The sequence below is a fragment of the Vespa crabro genome, chromosome 13 (assembly GCF_910589235.1).
Source record: "Vespa crabro chromosome 13, iyVesCrab1.2, whole genome shotgun sequence".
Lineage (NCBI taxonomy): Eukaryota > Metazoa > Arthropoda > Insecta > Hymenoptera > Vespidae > Vespa > Vespa crabro.
The window spans coordinates 2,327,181-2,350,642 of record NC_060967.1 but is presented as its reverse complement, the minus strand read 5'-3'; the positions used below and the strand labels follow the sequence as shown (position 1 = coordinate 2,350,642).

At 29.4% G+C, this 23,462-nt stretch overlaps 1 protein-coding gene across 9 annotated transcripts; it reads right to left on the bottom strand.

Annotated features, from left to right (window-relative positions):
- Positions 1–2,291: 2,291 nt before the first annotated feature.
- On the bottom strand, positions 2,292–23,374 carry LOC124428771 (moesin/ezrin/radixin homolog 1). Of its 9 annotated transcripts, none has more exons than XM_046973250.1 (12): positions 23,152–23,374; positions 20,578–20,639; positions 18,759–18,938; positions 11,854–11,877; positions 10,614–10,646; positions 7,496–7,618; positions 6,653–6,925; positions 6,105–6,434; positions 5,602–5,844; positions 5,310–5,485; positions 4,988–5,207; positions 2,292–4,708 (listed from the first exon to the last, which is right to left on the bottom strand). In XM_046973250.1, exons 2-12 carry the CDS (start codon positions 20,587–20,589, stop codon positions 4,544–4,546), a joined length of 1,779 nt encoding a protein of 592 aa, XP_046829206.1. In that variant the 5' UTR covers positions 20,590–20,639; positions 23,152–23,374; the 3' UTR covers positions 2,292–4,543. The 9 variants fall into 9 exon arrangements, with proteins under 9 accessions (XP_046829206.1, XP_046829207.1, XP_046829208.1 ...); XM_046973251.1 differs by having other exon boundaries at positions 23,225–23,365; XM_046973252.1 differs by lacking the exon at positions 23,152–23,374 and adding an exon at positions 22,561–22,686.
- Between the last annotated feature and the right edge of the window lie 88 nt (positions 23,375–23,462).

Here is a 23,462-nt window from a genome sequence, read left to right as displayed (position 1 = left end):
TATATATAAAAGTTCTATCAAGTTCTATCTTTCATGCTCTTAAAAAATATTATAGCACCGAAGATATTACAACGAGCGATAAACAACGAACAACCAGAATAATTAATTATGAATGTGAACAAAAGTAGCACAATTATAGGCAGTCCATCGGTGCATTTGATGAAAAGGTAACGAATACAATAATTTTCGTTCTATTACGGAGCAAAGAAAAAAACTTAATGACTTTGATTTACATATTTACAGATCGTGCGACGAGCGAAGAGATTTTGTCCAAGATCTAAGAATTGATCCGCATAACAACAAAGTGTTATGTACTACATTTAAAAAAGAAATTTTTCTCTGATTACGTTCGTTCGCGTATCTACGTCAGAATACTTTGCGCGTTTATATTTAATCATATATGTACGTCATAGATAAGAAGAAAAAGAAAAAGAAAAAGAAGAAAAAAGAAATAGAAGAAAAGAAGAAAAACAGAGTTAAAAATCATCTCTACCTATATATGAAATCTTCAAATATAATAAATGTATATAAATGATTAAGTACATTTTTGTGTCCTAACCATCCATGTATATATATTCTCAGATATAAGATTTGAATATATTGTATAAAATATTCTTTCAAATAGCACAAAAAGTTCACAATTTTAGGAGATTGTATTAAATCAGAAAACGATCAAAGGCCTAACGTAGATCGGACACTGCACCAACAATTGTTCCCTGGAATGTCTCAATATGAACTCTAAGTGGCCAAACATTATTATAACTGGTAGAGTATCGAGACGTATTTATAAAAAAAAAATTGTATTCGTCTATTCTTCAAATCTTACAACGTGACATTATCGTGCGTCATGCTTAACTATCTTTTCTTCTATATTATACGCACGTATAATCATTATTCTTATGAGTACAAATAGACGACTATAAAATGCTCTCTGTTCTAACTTTCATTCGATACTATTCCTTTAATAATAATAATATTAATATTAATATTAATAATAATAATAATAATAATAATAATAATAATATTACTACAACTAATAATAATAATAATAATAATAATAATTAATAATAATAATTAATAATAACACTACAAAATTGTAAATATTAATAATAATATGTTACTAATTTATAAATTTTAATATTAAATATAATCAAAAAATATCTATATTATTGTTCCTCCTGTAATGTTAATTTTTCTTTTGCATATTACAATAACGTGTAATAATAAAGCATTACCAAAGTACAAACTCTGTAATCATTCTAATAATTATCTCACAATCCTCTCCCTCTCTCCCTCCCTCTCTCTCTCTCTTTCTCTTTCTCTCTCTCTCTCTCTCTCTCTCTCTCTCTCTCTCTCTCTCTCTCTCTCTCTCTCTCTCTCATTGATTCAAAAGTGATTGTGTTTTATTTTATTATCGTTTAATTTCATCAAAATGAGGAAATAAAAGGAAAAAAAATGGCAGCATTCAGAGATTGTTGTGTATGTCTTAAAGTTTTATCAAATTCTTTTTTTTTTCCTCCACATGATTTCCCTAAAAAAAAAAAAAAAAGGAAAATAAAAAAAAAATAAAAAGAAAACAGAATTAAAAAAATTAAAAAAAATTAAAAAAGATGAAAAGATAAAAAAATAAATAAAAAAAAAAAAAAAAAAAAAAAAAAAAGAATCGTTTTAAAGAATTATATAGCGTATCAGACAGCCATATAATTATATTTATTTGATTTAAAAAAAATTTTTTTCTTTCTTTCTTTCTTTCTTTCAATCATTCATTCATTCATTCATTCATTCAATCTTTCTCTCACAAATATGCACAGAGAATTTTTATGTTAAAACCAACTATACTCTCTCTCTTTCATTCATTCATTCATTCATTCATTCATTCATTCATTCATTCATTCATTCATTCATTCATTCATTCATCCCATCTCTATCTTTCTCGTGTACGTTGATTTGGGCTATGATGAAAAGATATGTGAAACTAATGGGCTAAGCCTTTAAGTTTCTATGTTAACTACAGTATATTGATTCTCAACGTACGTATGTATATCGATAAAGGCCACAAGTGTTCAATATAGAAATTGCGCTTATCAGTGTAAAAATATAGAAATTCGCACGTGATGAAAATTGCAAAAAATACAATATTAATTTATAAGCCACATTAAGTTCTATGGGCTTGCTCATATTGTTGTGTGTTTTCTAAGGATACATTAGGAGAAGTGAAGGAAAAGAAAAGAAGGAGAAAGAAAAAAAAAAAAAAAGAAAAAGAGAAAAAAGAAAGAAAGATAGAAAGAAAGTAAGTAAAAAAAGATATTACTTCGTTCAATAAATTGTTCATAGTTACACTTTCTCATTATAAAATTGTAACCGTTTCACACACATATTTAGTAACGTTGGAATATGATTGAATTATAACAAGGATACGTTTTGCATGTTAATTTTTTCATTGTTATTACTATTGTTCACATCGCATTATATCATTATCTCAACAATCGCCAAAATATTGCAAATAATTGCAGTTCTAATTCTATACATTTTTTTTTCCTAATCAGAATTGTCGATGTCTTCCTAAAGAAAAAAAAAAGAAAAAAGAGAAAAAAAGAAAAAAGAAAGAAACACAAATCAACTTCGATGATATATTCGGTTTCATTTAAAAATCCTCGGAGAGAGAAAAGTATTAATTTTCTTTTCTTTTTTTTTTTTTTTTTTTTTTTTTTTTTTAATATACGAACTTGTCCCAAATCTAAAACTATTTATATCTTGTTGGACTCATAGATATAGTTACACAACGCCACATTATCATTGACAATTGTCAAATGGTAATATACATGCTAAGGAGAGGATATGTCTGTCTATCTGCGTGTATGTGTGTGTGTGTGTGTGTGTATGTGTATCTTCAAATATTATCCTTACGAAGGACGGAGAATAAACAATGTATGTACAGAATGGATCAAATGTTCCTACTAGATTTTCATAATAAATTACTCTTTTTTGAGCCTTTCTAGATTTCTTATACAATCTAAGAAAAAAAAAAAAAAAAAAAGAGAGAAAAGAAGAAAAAAAATTGACCTATACAGTCTCGTAAAAGAGTAATTGATTTTTAAAATCATCTAAGAACTTTTGATCCATCCTGTACGTTTGATGAAGACCGCGACGACAAAAATAATTGTTAAAGAAATGTTATGTCTGCACCATTTTGAAAGCGTCTTTTTTTTCTATTTTTTCTTTTTTTTTTTTACCGGTCAACGATAATACTTACGACGAGAACAAAATATATACATATATATATATATATATATATATATATATATATATATATGTATATATATATATATATATATATATATATATATATGAGAGAAGAAAAAGAAGAAGACGAACGTTCAAAATTTTTGTTGTCCATGACACAAATAATAAGGAACATAGATCATGATGATGATGATAATAATAATATTAATAATATTAATAATAATATTAATAATATTAATAATAATAATAATAATAAAATAATAATAATAATAATAATAATAATAATAATAATAATAATAATAATAATAATAATAATAATAATATTCTTAGCACATTCTTGACGATAGAATTATAATAAACGCGAGCACAAGAACAAAGATAGAAAATAGCTAAACATAATTAGGAGAGAGTGAGTTATAGCTTATTGCCAAATATATACTATTCTAATAAAAATGAGACGTATTTTTTCAAGATTAAAAAAAAGAAAAAAAAAAGAAAGAAAGAAAGAAAGAAAGAAAGAAAGAAAGAAAGATAGAAAGATAGAAAGAAAGAAAGAAAGAAAACAGTAAAAAGAAAAAATATTTATACTAAAGAGAATATTATAAATTCTGATATCGAAGAAAAGACACAAATGATCTATCTCCAATACACAAAAACTTTTGGAGAATGAAGCGCGTTTGATATTAAATCATAATTGATATACGGAAGCATATTTGGAAGATATATTCGTAATATAATAAATCTCGCTCGTCGCGTCCCTTTTGTTAAACTCATGAACAAGAGTTTAGCATTCATTGCCATAATGTGTTTATAAATCAAATTCTATAAGTTTGATATAGATGATGAGAATGAATAATAGTGTGTTGTCTCAATGCGATAGGATTATATAAATCGCTATAAAAAAAAAGGGAAAAAAAAAGAAAAAAAAAAAAGAAAAAAAAAGAAAATGTATCAATTACGTTGCGTGGCACAAGAATTAATATCGATTGTAAAATAATTTTCAATTCAAAGGAATGACGATAAAAATCTAGTGATATAGTGATATATACCTAGGACATTGAATCCTCTCTCTCTCTCTCTCTCTCTCTCTCTCTCTCTCTCTCTCGCTCTCGCTTTCTCTCTCTCTCTCTCGCTCTCTCTCTCTCTCTCGCTCTCTCTCTTTCTCTCTCTATTTCTCATGTGCAATAATAATACTCCGTATAATGATACGGAATAGATGAAATTCAAAAAATGAGATAATAAAAATGCATTGGGGTGGGGTTTGGGGGGGGGAGCGTGTGGATAAATATACGCACATATTTTACATATTCTCAAATTGATCGACACGACGTTTGGTATTGCCCTTGCGAATTTCACGTAGCGTTTTATACTTGTCACGTCCTTGACGAACATTTTCCCTATGAATTTTATCCATGACAGTTTCCTTGGTTTCGTCTCGTGATTGTGCAAGATCTTGCTTCAATGCCTAAAAATAAAATCAAATCGATAAATACATGTAGAATTATTTTTTTAATATTTATTTATATATATATATATATATATATATATATATATATATATATATATATATATATGTTTTTATACATAATAATAATTATTTATAATATTATATATATGTATATATATTTATATATAATCAATATAAAACGTAAAAAAGAAGTGTTAATATCAATCGATTAATTATATAATAATTAATTATATAATCTAATAAATTATATAATCTATTAATTATATAATAATTTACCTTCAATTGATCATTAAGACGTTCATTTCTTTCGGCCAAAGTACGTCTCTCTTCGACTGGATCAATTATTGATTCATCCGTAGCAAGATCTTTAGTAACATCACAATTCGGAATCTCATCCTCGCCTTCTTCCTCTCCCTCTTCATTTTCTTCGACATGATGATGATGAGGAGTTGTATTAGCTTGAAAAGCTCGATCAGCTTCCTCTTGCCTGAGTCTACTCGAAGATGAAATAACAAATGATTGTAAATAAATGTAACATTATGAATAAATTGATAAAGAATAAATATAAAAAAAAAAAAAAAAAGAAAACAATGAATACTTGGCAGCTTCAAACTCCTCCTGTAATCTCCTAGCTTCTGCATCTTTAGCTTCTACTTCGGACTGTATACGTTGTACCTCCTCTTGCTTAGCTCTAATCTCTTGTTCTAACTTAGCACGTTCTGCGGCTTCCATTTCATGAGAAAGTTCTAATTTTTCCATCATTGCCGTTAATTCCTATCAATAATATAATATATATATATATATATATATATATTGTAGAAAAAAGAAAAAGTATTTATAACCATAAGACGATTAACGATCAGTTACAGATACTCATAATAATAAATAACCTTTTGACGATCTTCTAATTCTTCCTTCGCAGCCTGCAATTGTTTCAATTGTTCTTCCAAACGTCTTATCATTTCCTGAGCTTCGTTTAATTCTGCCTGTCGCCTATCCATTTCCTCAGCCATATTTCTTAGCCTTTCCTCGTACTCCTGTTGTTTCTTTTCTGCACGTTCTCTCGCTGCAATTTCTAATTGCAATTTTTCCCTTTGCTGTTGCTTCGCGATTTTTTCTTCTCTGGCTTGAGCCTTAAAATAAAAATATTACCACGTATGCCGAATACTTTCGGTAGAATGATATTGAATTTATACATTTATCTATAGATAATGCCCTCATTCGATATTCTATTATCACGGCACTCAAAAGTAGCAAATTAATCAAATAATCATAGGTAGATTTTATCAAAGAGAAAAATAATATTCTTAAAATTTAATTTTCAATAATATGTACACACACACATATATATATATATATATATATATATATATATGTATTTATAAGTATATACCTTCATTTGCTGAACATCAATGGTATCCGGTTTACGTCTACGCATATATAATTCATGATTGCCCATACAAAGTGCCAAAATTCTTTTATTAATCTTGACTCTTGTAGCGAAGAAAATGAAGTCTGGTGCTTTCTTATCTATCGGTTTAATAATAAATTTCTTTTCATTGAAAGAAATATTTCTTATTTCGGACCATGGAAAACCGATCTTAGGTGTAAGTTTATCATCCTTTTCATAAATATTCAAACCTAAAGCATCGACGCCCAACCATAATTCTGTTCCTTTTTTATTACGAATTTCGAAATAATTAACTCCATACATTTCTAAGTCCTATATGAAAGAAAGAAAGAATGAAAGAAAAAAAAAAAGGAAAAAAAAGGAGAGGAAAAAAAAGAAAAACAAAAATTAATCACGATGGAAAGAAAGAATGAAAGAATAAAAGAAAAAAAAAAAAGGGAAAAAAAATGAAAGATTGAAATCTTCAAATATAAATTAAAAAATTTTAAGATATATAGAAAGAGATATAAATCTTTGTATTGTTTTATCACCTGAGCAATCTTCAAATATTCCATCATAGCATCTTCTCTTAACATACCACGATGTTCTTGCCACCAATTAGTTATCGAACTCTCCCATTCTTCTTTACTCATTTTATGTTGATCAACAACTCTTTGTGGTAACAAACGATCATTAGCTAAAAAGCCGGCAGTGTGAGTTCCTTTTTGAAAATCACCATGTCTAGCTTGAACCGCATAAGATGCAAGCAATACCGATGTTTCAGGTGGGCAGTAAATTTCATCACTGAGTATAGCATTTTTCACCTATATAAGGGTGAAAAATTTTTTTTTACAACATTCAACATATTTAAAAGCATCCCCTCCCCCATTTTATAAACACTCCTTTTATAAAACTTATATAAATTAATAATTAGATTTCATTCGAATAACATAAACGTTCAATTATTCAATGTAACAATTTAATTAACAATGTAATAGTCGATTAATCTTTATTGATATATATCATTGAGATTAGAACTATTCTATTCAAGGTTATGCATCGCATGTTTAAAATGAGTATCTATTTCCCGTACTCTTTAATTTCGATAATAAATCACAAGATTTTTCTTTTTATCTCATCTTACATAATAACAATAATAACAATTATTATTTTTTTCTTGAAGGAAATTTTTTCTTTTTTTTTTTTTTTTTTTTTTTTTTTTATCACAGAACAGAAGAGAAGCAATGAAAAAGGAAAAAAAAGGAAAAAAAAAGAAAAAAAAAATAAAATAAATAAATAAATAAATAAAAAGCTCTTCAATTAAATATAGTAAAGATAGAATACAATCAGGATGATTGTTTTATTAAACGTTGTATTCTTTCTCTCTCACATACCTGCAGATAAAAAAGACGAAGCGTAATATCCTGTATTAATTCCTCCGCAACGTCTTCGGGATAAAATTTCGCACGAAACTTGAACTGCAATGGGGTCTCCTTTTTGACCTCCTGGTTCATCACCTATAATCAATCGATAAAAAAAAAAAAAGATGAATTAGAACTTATATATATATATATATATTCATGTATATGCGTGCGTGTATGTGTATATATATATACACAGGGTGGGCCAAAAATTCTTAGATGATATTAAAAATCAATTACTTTTTTATGAGATAATTAATTGGACTAATTATTTTAATTTACGCTTTCTACAAGCCTAACTTGTAGTTTTACGTTTTGACAAAAAAAAAAGAAAAGAAAAAAAAAGCACTGAAGTCTCGATAAAAGAGTATAATTGATTCTTAAAAATCATCCCGTTCTGTTTAATCCATCCTGTATAAATATAAATATATAAATATATATATATATATATATATATATATATATATATATATATATATATAAATCAGCTACGTGTGTTATTTCTTTGCAATAAAATTTGGGAAAACACAAAGGAAGAAGAAAAACTGAAAAATAAAAAAAAATATATATATATACATATAAAACAAAAAAACAAAGTCACTCTCTTATTTTGAAATACAACCAACAACAACAACAACAACGTGCAAAAACGTGTGCTTTTATTATTATTATTATTATATATATGTATATATCCCACATTTTTTATTTAATCGACAAAACATGATGATCTATGGATCATTGCGGTGACATGCAAGAGAGGAGAATCGACGAATTGGGGGAAAAATCATTATTGATTCGTCGTAGCTTTTTTTTTTTTTTTTTGGAAGAATGAGGGACGGGACGAGACGGGAGAAAGAAATGTATCATCGATAGGGACGGATATTGATAAAATTTTGGTTTCAACTGAGTAAATTGCCGATTACATTCTAATGATCGATAAGAAACGAATATTATTACAGTTTCCAGTATATATATATGTGTGTGTTCCTCGATAATAACTTGTATCTGTATCTAATCGGAATATCTACAAGGAAACTTAACGATCCGAATGTTTTAAAACGTAAAGGGTGTACAATAAAGAGGGGGAGGAGAGAGGGAGAGGAAGGGAGGGAGAGAGAGAGAGAGAGAGAGAAAGAGAGTAGGGGAAGGGAGGGATGAAAAAAGAAAACATGTACTTTAAAGTACATCAATTTGCTATTAAAAATATTTTTACGAGAATGTCTAATGTTTGTCGGTAAAGATTAAAGAATATTATATCTTAATATAAATCTTGATATTAATATTGAATTAAAAAAGACACCTCGCGACACGATGGATTTTTGTGGTACCCTTTAATAAATATTTCGATATGTTTTTGATGATGATAAAAAAAGAAAAAAAAAAGAAAAAGAAAAAAAAGAAATAAAAAGAAAGAAAAAGAAAGAAAAAAAAAAGAAAAAAGAAAAGAAAAAAGAAGAGAAATAACAATAAGATAAAAATAATAATAGCGATCAAACGACGAATAGACGCAGTTGTATTATTGACATTATTTTATTAAAAAAAGAAAAAAAGAAAGAAAGAAAGAAAGAAAGAAAGAAAGAAAGAGAAAAAGAAAGAAGACGAAAGATAATTTTTATGTTTGCTTGGTAACACAGCAGACGTATATATGTAAGTATTGTTACTCAAATAAATCCGCAAACATGATCGCCTTGATCGTATATGGACTGACATCTTGGTCTCGGTTCAATGCCAGTGACATGATTTTTTTTTTTTCTATATATAATTATCTCTGTAATGGCTGTATGTCGGATTGCGTAAGATAAATCTTACAAAATGTATAAGGATTTTCCGAATAAATTCTACAGGTGCGAGAGAACGTTAAAGCGTGTGCGCGCTAACACAGAGAGACTTGGTTAAAATATTTCTATAAAATAATCTGCGATTTTTTTTTCTTTTTTTTTTCTTTTTTTTTTTCTTCTTCTTTCCTCTTCTTTTCTTTTCTTAAATCAATATTATACAGCGACATATTTACGCATAATCAAACTCAATCAATTTCTTTCCGATTATTATACAATTCCACTTGATACTTTTATGTGATATTTTAGCCAGTTCTACGTGTGCGAAATACGTGAGAACGATGCATTTCTTTAATGCGTGTGTATAAACATAATAACGTCAAGATCGTCGAAGACTGGGATCCTCGCTTTAATTCATTCACAATTATTATATCTTTCAAAAAAATTTCTAAATTTCTAAAATAATTTTTAATTCATCGTCGATCCTGACGCATGTAAATGTGCCGCGTAAAAAGAAAAAAGAAGAAAAAAAAAAAAAAAGAAAGAAAAAATAAAAAAGAAAGAAAAAGAAAAAAAAAGAAAAAAAAAAGCTATATAAAATACACCTCGTCCTTTTACATGATCAACACATGTTTTCCGACAAACACGTGCGCCAAGATATCGATCCTCCTTTTTCCTCTTCATTTCAACATTTTTATTACATTTATTATTATTATTTTTTTTTTTCTTTTTTCCTTTATCACAGTCATAACCATTAGTCTAACAATGACGAGGCTAATATACGTCGATATTCTAAATTTATTTCATTTTGACGCTGTTAACTCGACGTAAAAAAAAAATGAAAAAAAAATAATAATAATATACAGAGCAATAAAACACGATAAGTTACGGAAATGACTAAAGAAATCGAGCTATATGGCGCACACAAAAAGGGGAGGAAAAAAAAATAAAAAAAAGAAGAAGCAAAAGAAGATTTAACACTAGTAAACAATGATCAAAGTCTTCCAACCGTTATAAAAGATAGGTAGCTTTCCTTGGTTAGTGTAATTAGTTCTTCCGCGAATTGTGTGATCGTTGCAAAAAATATGCGAACACGCTTTAAAATAGAAAAATGATAGAAGGAAAGAAAAGAAAAGAAAAGAAAAGAAAAGAGAGGAAAAAAAGAAAAAGATGTTACGAAATAATCGACTCTACCAAAGGATTTCGATCTTGGCGCCCTTTGGATGTAAAATATTGTGGGAGCTCGCAATTAATGAATTAATTATATCATTTAATATTTATATCAAAGGACAAAAAATTCCAATTGCCATTCTTACGTGGAAGATCTTTCGAAGACCGCACGGTACCACCTGAAATTATTTATCAATATTTTGTCATTTGTCTTGCATTAACATTTTTTGTTTTTGTTTTTCTTTTCGATATACCGGAACAAAGTAGCATTGTATATATAGGGATGGAGTTAAGAAGAAGAAAAAAAAAAAAAAAAAAAAAAAAAAGAAAAAAGAACAAGAAAAAAAAACAAGAAATAATCATTCGCGAAAGAGTGTTGGACGATATTTAATTCAAATTAATTCGTCTATGTATCAAGTCTGACTTGACAAATAGCATTAACTAGCTATTATCCCGTCATATTCGTAACAAACGTAATAGACAATTATAATTAATTATTCATTATCAGATAAAATATCGTCCAAGATTGGCATGGAAGGAGGGAGGGAAAGTGAATAAGTAAAAAACTCGATGTACCTACATATATATATATATATATATCGAATTAGCTACGGATATGTCCTAACGTAGATATGTGTTTTCTATAGTATGATTTTCATAAATAATAAATGGGAGAGACGCGTGGGAAAAGATTATGTCATTGGGAAAACTCCTTCCCATTGTATTCCTAATAATCTCTACCGTCTGTCATAAGTGAAACGTTAATTTTACAGCTAAAGAAAATCTTGCATTTCTATTTTATATAAATGGTTAAACTAATATATGCACGTATGTATATATATATATATCTATATACTGATCATTTGAAAATTTTACGAAATAAATGAAGAAACATATATAAACTTTTGCACGAGGTGCCTTTTATTATACGAAAATAATTGAAAGTATCGTTTGTTGTATAAAAAAAAGTATATCTAAAAAAAGAAGAAAAAAAAAAAAAAAAAAAAAAGAAGAAAAAGATTAAGGAAAAAAAATAGACACAAAAAAAGACAGGATATAAGTAATACTTTAAATTGACAACAACAGGCAGAACCTCTATCTACATCTTAACGTAATACAATTTTACGATAAATCTAACTGAATCTTTTCCTTTTTAATTGTCAAATCGGGAATGTCATTCCATTCGCGGAATAGTTATACGAAACGATGACTTAATCACTTTTACCGATAAAATACCATGCATGGTAGTCATCTTAGATTATAACTCGATTACAAACACGATCGTGATATATAGGTCTATAATTAAATAATATACGTCCTAATAAAGTGTTATTATCATTAACGGGACACGAATTTAAAATGATAATTAAAGTTACGGTAACTTACCCTAGACAAGAACGGAAGTCCACGCTTCCAGTTGTTAGTATTGCGGTTGGCATGCGTTCAAAGAATGAAAATATGATAAATAAATATGACAAATGTTACATAATCGAATGAAATATTTCAATTACGCTCGTATGTGTTCGTATATATATATATTTTTTTTAATATATATATATATATATATATATATATATATATATATATATATATGCGAATGGCATTACCTTGATATTAAATATTTGATCGTATTAGTTGATTTTCGTTTCTAAACGCTTTCAAACGAATATATTAATTCATAATGAATTTTATATAATATTTATATCTCTTACGTGTTCGTAAAATAATCGAACAATGTAAAAGATTATGAGAAAAAAAAAAAAGAGAGAAAAAAAAAAGTTTCACGCATTTATTCGAAGTAACGAAAAATTAAAAGACTAAATGTCGATTTAGTCTTACGATAAAAATCGTCGTTTTCTCTCTCTCTCTCTCTCTCTCTCTCTCTCTCTCTCTCTCTCTCTCTCTCTCTCTCTCTTTCTCTAAACACATAAAAGCGAAAATCTTTTCTCTGATCCGATTTAAGTTAATAAGAAAGAGCAAGCACCCCACGATCGTTAGACGTACATTTTCTCTTTACAGTGTCCCCAATCCTTAAACTATTCTGTTGTTCCCTAATCGATTATTTCCGTCGTATTTAAAATTATGGCTTCTCTCTTTTTAAAATCATTTCTCATAAAAAGAAAAATGTATACTAATAGCCTAATTTACAGTAAAAAGACTAATTAAAAATATAGGATACGCCAAAAGTTCTCAAGAGATTGTAATTGTGGTGCTGTTTGAATAAAAAAAATTAGCCTAAAAAGTGTGTCGAAAAAAAAAAAAGAAAAAAAAGAAAGAAAGAAAGAAAGAAAGAAAATTTCACTTAGAAACTTTTGACCTTTAATATGTAGAAATTATCTACTAAATAATTTACAATCTAACACGTTAAATATCATTCTGTAAGATAAAAAATAAAAAAAAAGATAAATTAAAAAAAAAATGATAGAGATAACCAGAATCTCACTTTTATATATATATATATATATATATATATATATATATATATATATAAAAAATTAAATAATCCTACTAAATCCGTTCCATACGCTATCGTCATTCTACAAACTAACAATGAAATCGATAGAAAGGCTTAACGATTTTGGAAAAATTATTAACAAATATTTCACATACAAGATAATTCTCGATTATCTTCAATGAAATCGAGAATTATCTTGTACAGGGAATTTTCATGCCAGATGTTACATTATTTCCGAAACGATTTCGCGTTGTAAAAAAGCATACAAACTATTCGTAGTATTTCCTAAGCGAGCAATTGTAACGACGGATATAAGAGTGGTCTCGTGATTCACGCAAAATACCACATTTATTGTGTACATAAGTGACCTCACTCGTTTAAAAGATTAACATGTATAACGAAGCAAGAAAACAAAACGAAATCAGTTATAAAATAGTCGAAATAAAAAAGAAAAGAAAAAAAAAACATAAGAAATAGAGAGAAAGAGAAAGAGAAAGAGAGAGAGAGAGAGAGAGAGAGAGAGAGAGAGATTAATTTCTAGAAATTAATTTCTAGGAATTAATTATATAAAGTAAAAAAATTCCTAAGTGATAATAAAAATCAATACTTTTTTTTGGAGACTTTTTTTATCTGAGAAACAAAAAGAAAAAGAAAAAAAAATTTTTTTTAATCTAAAAAGTCACGTAAAAGAGCAACTGGTTTATAAAATAACCTTGGAACCTTTGAGTTCCATTTTGTATATAAAAGTACAAATATTAAGTATAATAAGTTATTAAAATAAGAATTTATAAAATTAATATAATGTAAAAGTATAAGTTATTCGATTATTATAATCCTTTCGTAGAAAATAATCTCTTTGCTATATAATAGCATGAAAAATCAAGAACAATAGAAGCCGTCGCGCAAAATCATTGTTTCCCTTTAGCATGTATCGACTTTTATCGCAGAACTATACTACCACGATAAGCAAAAGCTATATACACTTCTCGTTTATAGCTTTCGTTCGTTCCTCCTTTGAACTAGTTTGATTTGAATGAAGATACATATATTGAAAGTGTATAGCAATATTTTAAAAGAACAATATTTCTATAAACTTCATAAGAAGTTATATATATAATATTATATAACATGCATACATTGAAAGTATATAGTAATATTCTTTTAAATCATATTTGAGAAAAATAAAATCTCTATACACCATAAAAATGTTTATATATATATATATATATATATATATATATATATATATATATAATATGATATAAATATATAATAATATAATATATAATATATATTATATATCATATTCTGTTAATAAAAAATATTTCAAAAAGAAGTATACAGAACTATTTATTTGTTATATATATATATATATATATATATATATATATATATATATATAAATATTACTCTTCTTCCTTGAAGGAAACTAAAGATAAAGGAAACGACGTTCGGTAATCCTTTGAAATGGAAAAGGTAAAAGCTTTCTTTCAGCATTTAAACCATTCGAGGAAGTGACCATTGGTAGGCAAGAACAAGAAGAAGAAGAAGAGAAGAAGAAGAAGAAGAAAAAGAAGAAAAAGAAGAAGATAGACCATGAGGCTCTCTTCTTTCGAGAAGCCGATGCTGAGGGAAGAACCAGTCCTTGCCTATTTGCATAACACTCATTGCCGTTCGTTTCCAGTAAAGTACGAAGCACCTTGGAAAGGCCACAAGTATTATCTGCACGAGTAGCCAGAAGAATTGTTCGGTTGGCCTTAGCCACGTGTGTTATACCAAACTATATATATATATATATACAGGATGGGTCAAAAGTATAGATCATAAAAATGTTTCTAAAGCTTGTAGTTTTATAATCCTGAAAAAAAAAAAAGAAAGAAAAAAGTTAAACTAAAAATAGTCTCTAGAGGAAGAATAATTGATTTGTAAAAAATAATCTATAAACTTTTGGGCTCCTCACCTTGTATATTTATAAATTATTATTATTATTATTATTATTATTTTTATTTCTTTTTCCTCTTTTTATTCTATTAATTCTATATCACAAGAATACTGTTTAAAAACAATGTGTAAAAGAGTACTTCGAGTTTTCATTATTTAAAAAATTAGCGCCGAAAAATCTTAACGCTGATTGGTTCAAATAACGAAGAAGCTCAGCTCGAATGTGAATTATATTACTCGTTGGATGATTTCATTAAGAAAGAAAGTCGACGATTTCTCTCTTTCATTTAATTTCCTTTTATATTCCTTACATTTCCTGTATCAACAGGATATATATCTCGGGGAAAAGAGAAAGAGAAAGAGAGATTCTCTTTAAGATACTCGGCTTACCAGATCGTCTTCGAACTCGTCGTCATCGGTGTCAGAGTCCGAGTAGCCTCTTAACTTTCGTACCTTCTTTTTTACTTCCTTCTTGACGACTCTCGTGATTGCACTTTCCGGCTGCATATAATCGATCGACCGATCATGAAAGATTTCAGAATTGGAGAGATCGTTGCAAATCTCTTTACGATAGAGCTTTACTACAATAAAAGCAATTTTTTTCTTTTCTTTTTTTTTTGGCAGGGGATGAAAGACGAGTGTTACTTCAAGCGAATCTAAAGAGTTTTTAATGAAGAAAGGAAAATTGAAAGTAATTCATGTATGTCTCTTATCATTTATAATCCTACAGGCAAAAAAAGAGAAAGAGAGAGAGAAAGAGAAAGAGAAAGAGAGAGAGAGAGAGAGAGAGAGTGAGATAAGAATAGCTAATAGCCTATATCGCTCTAATGCAACAATACATTTTGTTATCTACAATATTACGGAATAATATAATTAGCATATCTAATCGATGCGTACTTTAAGAGAGTTTACTTTAAATCTCGATGAATATGTTTGTTAATTATTAAGGGTGCTCCTATTCACGATCAATATGCAAATATACCTTTATCGGTCTATGTATATAAAAGAGATGACATCAAACGCTCTTTGGAGTGATTGGATTTTTTTTTCCTTTTTCTTTTTTGTATTTCGCGCCATATTAATCTTTGACATCGTATCTACGTTAAGTTTCATTACTTATGGAATAAAAATGTTAATTAGAATAATGACAATATAACTACGATATATACGACTATGGTATATACAATTTTGTACGAATATATAAGGATAACCTAAAATAAATTTAACTATACAACAAATGTTTCTTATAGATAGAGATATGAATTTCGCTGGACCATGATAAAAATTATTCACAGGAGAGATATTTTCTCTCACTCAAGCGACAAATTAATATTTCACAGATAAGATAAAAGTGTCTGAAAGAAGTTTCTCTCTAAGATTAATTCATCTATTCTAACAATGATTATTATTCTTGACGATATTAAAAAATTTATATATATATATATATTTTCATTGTACAATTAAATATATACATATAATGTAGTCTTATATACGAGAAAAAGAGTATAAATTAAATTTTTCAGTCAAAATAATAATTATGTATGCTAATATATTCTACATTAATGTCGTCTTAATATTACAAATATTTCACTAATAATTCTATCTTATATATACTCTTTTGCTCCCCAAACTAGTATATATATATATATATATATATATATATATATATATATATACACATATGTACATATTTAGTTGTTAGAAGATTGAAACTATACAAAAATAGAAACGGAAGAGACTAAACCACCTGTACTACACGAAAACCTTCCGCTTCCTGTCCCAAGTTAGAATCGACGTTTAGAAAAGTGGGTTGGCCGTTGTGCCGGAAGACTCTAGGGCAGGTCGCCTTTTGTCGTGGAAAAAAAAAAGGAAGAAAGAAAAAATGTGAAACCGGATAAAAAGATACGTGTGTACACGTACACGCACGTGCATTAGAAAGAGAAAGAGAAAGAGAGAAAGAGAAAAAGAGAGAATGAGAGTGAGTGAATGAGTGAGTGAGTGAAAGAAAGAGAGAGAGAGAGAGAGAGAGAGAGAGAGAGAGAGAGAGAGAGAGAGAGAGAGAATACGTAATGAAGAGAAGAGACAGAAGGATCGAGACTTCTCAACAGGTTGGTGAAAGCCTTGAGTTTTTTTATATACGAAGAAGAGAGTCTATACTATGCGTGTGTATACGTGCAAGTGTGTATATATAAATATATATATACATATAAATATATAATATACCTTTTCCTTGTAACTGTTCATCGATCGAATACCGAATACTTCTCATATTTTTGCAACTGTACACGAAACTTATCGTCGATGTATTCTATTCCTTCCTTCGAATATGATCTTTGCGAACGTCGACAAAAGAAAGACGATATCTGTACGAACAATTTTATATGCTTAAAATCTAATGGCAAAGAAGAACTACGAGAGTCATACGAGTGAGACTAGTAACAGTATAATGCAATCTATTAACTCTTTTTTTTTTTTTTTTTATTGAATCTTTTACATTTATTTACTTTTTAATATAATATTGACGAAAGATATGGATGTCATAAAATTTTTTTTTAATCATAAAAATTTCTAAACTATTTTATATGTGAAGTAGGAAAATTATACGACAAACATTCTATTGACTAGTGTGACATAACCTATATATACATATACATATAATATATAATATATATATATATATATATATATATATATATATGTATTGTAATTATAGCGCGAAATTTCAAAACATAATCACGACGAACTTGCTCTATTTTTTTTTTCTTTTATATTTCTTGAATATAATACGACGAAGGGATTATTGCATGGTGGACGAAAGCGTACTGGTCGTCGTAAAAGGCGAATAACATGTTTCAAGATACTTATAAAAATCCTTCGAGGTGACTAACGATGATATTCGATGGGAACAAATTTATTTGATGTTTTCTCCATGCGTGACGTTTCCTTTTCTTATACTTCTATTATTAATATCTTCTCACGATCGAAGCAAGAAAAAGAAGAAGAAGAAGAAGAAGAAGAAGAAGGAGAAAAATAATTAATTTGTTAATATAACGTAACAATATCTTTTTATGAGTTAATACTTTCTTCTTTTAGCTTAACGCGTCATAAAAAAAAAAAAAAAAGAAAAAAGGTCAACAGTGTGTTTCTGTATGCATACGCGTCTATAAAGACCATAAAGGCAGATGTTTTATACGAATCGAGGAAAAAAAAGGAAAAAAGCGAGTGAACAAGCACGCAGATGACGTCATTCTTCGTCATCGATACCTCTCTCTCTCTCTCTCTCTCTCTCTCTCTCTCTCTCTCTCTCTCTCTCTCGCTGCCATCACAGAAACGACGGGAATCCAATTATGGTTTTCTAGAGAGAGAGAGAGTGAGAGAGAAAGAGAGAGAGAGAGAGAGAGAGAGAGAGAGAGAGAGACTGTGCTCATTATTATTGAAAGACCGTATATACTTATAATTACTTAAAAGACGTTCCTTGATCCAAACTGGTTATATATTATCATAGTATAATACTAAAACAGTAAGATTGATAGAATGAATTGAATTTTTCAGATAAGTTTTTTTTAATACTCTGCATAATAATAGTTACAGAACTTATAGTATGAGAGTTAAGTTTTTCTTATCAATCACTCTGAAATAATTTATATAAAAAGTTTATATAATGACAGTGTAAATGGTATTAATTATTATAGAATGAATGAGCTAAATAGCTAATACTAAGCTCAATATCTAAGTACAATTAAATATAATCGTTCTACATCTAACTAAATACAAATATACATCTCCCTATTGTACCACTTTATCTGGCTAAAAAATGATTGAATGATGAACTTGGATGACATTGTTCCTGATCAATGTAAAAGATTAATGATACAAGAAAGAATGGTTGTCCTACCTTTTTGTACAATTTGATCCACGTTAGATCACCCTTATTGTCAGTGTACTGAAGGCCAAAAAACCAAACTTCACGGAGACCAATTGTCTTAACAACTTGATCAAAAAGCTGCTTGCCGGTGGTCGTCTGCTGGATGGCAAACTCCAGCTCGGCGTCCATCGTCGTCACCCTGACGTTCATCTTCAGATAAAACATAAAAGCAAAAAGAAAAAAAAATGAAGAGTTAGAATGTATGTGAATCAAAGGACGACGCTAATAAATCGAGAGACGCCGAACGTTGAAGGCTACAAATAAATCTTTGAAATTTGACCTTGACGGTTTTCAGAATGACATACACTTGTTTTTAACAATATTAATTCCACGCACATTGCAATAACATCGCAATAGATATTTATATATGTATATATATATATATATATACACCATTTGTTTCTCAAAACATTTTATTCTTATCCAACGCGATAATACTTTATCGCAAAAATAAAATTAGAATCAGAAAAGAATTAGAAATATATAAAAAAACGCAAAGGACAATACCCATAAAAGAATATAATCATAAAACAATCGCAATACTAAATTGGCTTACCATTTTTGTACCGGCAACCATGATGCTGGATCTGGCAGTACGATTTTACTACGCACAAAAAATATTGGAAGATACGAAAAATCACGCAGAAAGTTTTAAAATGTTAAAAATTCTTTTCTACGTTCACAGCAAATATAGAATGATCAGTATTATTCGCTTTAAATGCGTACGTGGCGAAAGCGTCGTCAATTTCGCATTTCGCGCTTTTTGTTCCGTTCTCGTTGGTTGTTGCTGGAACAATGGGCCTAATACAGCCGGCAGCGTCTTTCCTTCTCCCACTCTTCAACCTTTTCATACGATCAGCGTCGTTCTCTCTCTCTCTCTCACTCTCCATCCCAACCTCTTTCTCTCTCTCTCTCGCTCGCTCAATCGTTCACTCGTTTCCCCTTCTACGACCTAACCTAAGATAAGAGCATCAGTTTGCGAACTCGAGAGTAAGGAGAAGGGGGATGAGAGAGAGAGAGAGAGAAGGTGGTCACGTGAGAAGCCGGTTCGTTTCTTTCAACCAATCACCATCGAGCCCGGTAATACACGGTGTGTCAAATGAAACGATGAATTTTTCGTTCGTAAGCTTCTTTAAAGATGTTACAAGAATTACAATTTGACGTGCATTTAAGGGATAGTTAAACGATTTACGTAATCGTCCTTACGAGAAAAGATTTCAATTGATATTTCGTTCATTGGTATATTAGGCATATATATAAATATTCATGTACATACAGAGGCGGTCTATTCAAATAAAAATATTCAATATTCTTTTTGCTTATAAATAATCATTCTCATTTAAGTATCCTACCCTATATAAACGTTATATATATATATATATATATATATATATATATATATATATATATATATATATAAATAAAAAAGCAGATCCTGAGGAAAAAACCATTTTTTCTTTCGTCCTTCACTTAAATTCTATTCTATTCGATCTCGTAACGATACCAGCCTGCATAATTTACATAAAAGGTGTGATAATATACGTCTCCTCCTCTTTCACGTTTCCTGCCAAATCCACGCACGGTTTGTCGTATACAGCAATTAACATTTCGCTGTAGTAGCAAATTCAAAGTCATGACAAAAAAGAAGATATATATATACGCACATATATATATACACACACAAAAGTCTTCTATTCATCTAAATATTTCACGTAATATAAAACAATTATCTCTGAAAAATATCTCCATAGTACTTCTGATATCGATATAATTGATATAGAACACGTACCGACTTCGGCATGGTGATTTTGTGTTTTTCTTCTTACAGGACGAGAAAATAAAGTTTTTAATCTGAAACAAAAATAGTATATAAATAATGTGAGTAAAAAAGAGATATCTTATAAAAAGAAAAATGTCATGCTACATCTAGCTATATACAATGTTCAATTACGATAAATGAGTAAAAAAAGCTAGATAGATAGAGATAGAGGAGAGAGAGAGGGAGAGAAAGAGAGAAAGAGAGAGAGAGGGAAAGAGAGGAGACGAAGGCGAAAAGAATGCATAGGTACGGTCCTGCGAATGGTGCTAGGGCACCACACATATGTATGTATGCATGTACGAGTCACCATATTGGAAGGAAAGGACAAGTTATAATGCAAATCCGCGTGACCGAGATCCACCGGCTGAGAGTGAGGTGTGCCTGCACTCTCGTCGTCTAGCATTCCCCTTTTATCTAGGACTGTCGACGTTCGTTGAACCGACGATATCTCTACTTACTTTAGTCGTTGACGTTAAATATCTGTAACTCCAACGTACGTTGGATATATTCGTTCGACGATGAAGCCGAACATAACGAGACGACGGAAAGCGTCTGTCTATTAATAAAAACTTATATCCGTTGCTGTCTCATGGGGAAATACTTAGCTTTACTCGACAAGCTTTGAATAACAAGGAAAAAAAAAAAAAAAAAAAAAAAAAAAAAAGAAAAAGAAAAAGAAGGAAAAAAAAAATGGAAAACAAAAAGTCGATGTTCGTTGCCTCGATTCTTATATCGTATAAAAAAAAAAAAAAGGAGATAGAAAGAGAGATGAAATATGAAAGAACATCTCACGGGATTTATCTTGAAACTTGATTGGTTGATTTTAAAAAATATCCTAACGTGACGTCACTTTGAAAATCGAACAACGTGACTACCTGTGCATGTACTTCTGTGTGTGTGTGTGTGTGTCGTGGGAGCGCGCGCGCGCTAACATACATGTGTACGTGTATTTGTGTAACATTTCCGTTCTAACTTCATCGTCGAATGCGTTCGTACAAAATTCGACGATCAAATACGACATCGTAGGATCCTCCTGATCATTCTTTTCAAGGCCGCTCATTGACGTAATATACTCATTCCTATCTCTTAACGATGAAATACAACACACGTACATTGGAATCGTACACCTTTTCAAATTCTTCTCTCGTTCTCCAACTGTTATAGTCTCAACAAAGACATACATAAATCTTTTAACGACGTATCCTACTTTCTTTTCGTATAATTAAATAGTCTCTAGTAACGTGGATGAATAATCGATGATTATCTTTTTTTTCTTTTATATATATATATATATATTTCTTTTTATTATTTATAGATATATATAGTAATAGTATAAAAGTTACACTTATATTTCCCGCTTTATCGATTGCTTCGTAAATCTTTTAACAATAATAAAAAAAACTAAGAGGTTATGTTAAGTACGAAGGATTTATTCAACGATGATGATGATGATGACGATTATGATGATAATGATGATGACGACAATGATGATAGGAATGATAATATGACGTTTTCAATTTCGTAAGATTCTTACTTTCTAATAATTAGAAACCGAATTCGAAAATCGAATGGAGAAATTGACTGTACTAATGAACAGTAGTATCCTTGAAACTCGTATATCAATGAGTAAACAAGTTATAGCTAATAAAAAATGATAGCAAACGTCGAGCTTATAAAAATAGAATTCGTCGAAAATTTCTTCAAACGATTTGTTACACGAATAATTATAATTTCATGAAATTGCATGAGCGTTGATGAAGTGTACTATAAGAACATTCAGTAATTATATGCAGAACCCACGCATACATCCTACTTCGAATTTACAAATGATACGTAAAAGAGGAAATAGATAATATTTGTATTCGTATGTATCTACATAAAATATTGTTTACACATGCACATACACACACACACGCGCGCACACACAGAGGCGCATACACTGAAATATCTAACCTCGAAAATTCGACTGAAGATTAACTCGTGTAAAAATTTAGAAAACGCTTTGGCCATTCATTTGGTTGAAGGAAAAAAAAAATCTAGTCGACCCTGTAAACACCTTGTCGACTAACTTACTCGACCGATATGTTTACGACTTATGAGTATATACGTTATCTAACATAATATACCTATTGAAATAATTCTAAAGATTGTTTAGAGGGACGTGGTGTCCTTGGTATATAGAAAAATACTCAATTGCTTTTAAAACACGTGTTTTGTAGAAGGACAGGGTGGGAGAGAGGAGGGAGGGAGGGAGAGAAAAGAAAAAACATTAAAAAAGAATAGCCTTGAAATAGATGAAAATATATGTATATAATTCTTTGGGACGGTTTAAAGGCCGATCGTGTGTTTTAAGGTTAGAGAATGATTAGTCGTACGGTTTGTTGCACTGAAATCATTTGGATCGTGAGATATTATCGATTTGATACGATCAATGATTTCGATGATTTTCAACGTGCATACATTCTATCTTTCTCTTTCTCTCCTTGTTCCTATCCGTTAGCTCTCTGCTTATATTCTCAAACGATGCAACAAACGACGACTTACTTGTTTTCTCTATGTCAGAGGGTGTTCCTTTGACACGTGTACCACACATTCACGGTGGACCGGTCGCACTTACACTTGCACTAATGCACGCTACCAAGGAACGACGGGAAATTGTGCGATCCACACCCAAAAATCCCGTCACGTTGAGAAAATACTGACACCTCACTAATAATATGGCCGCCGCCCGCCCGCCGATCACCACGCGATGGGGTGGGGCAATCCACGAACTACAAACATAATATATAGATAGTCAACATTATTGTAATTTTTATCTACTGTTATTTTACTTCAAAATAAAATCTTTTAGTTTT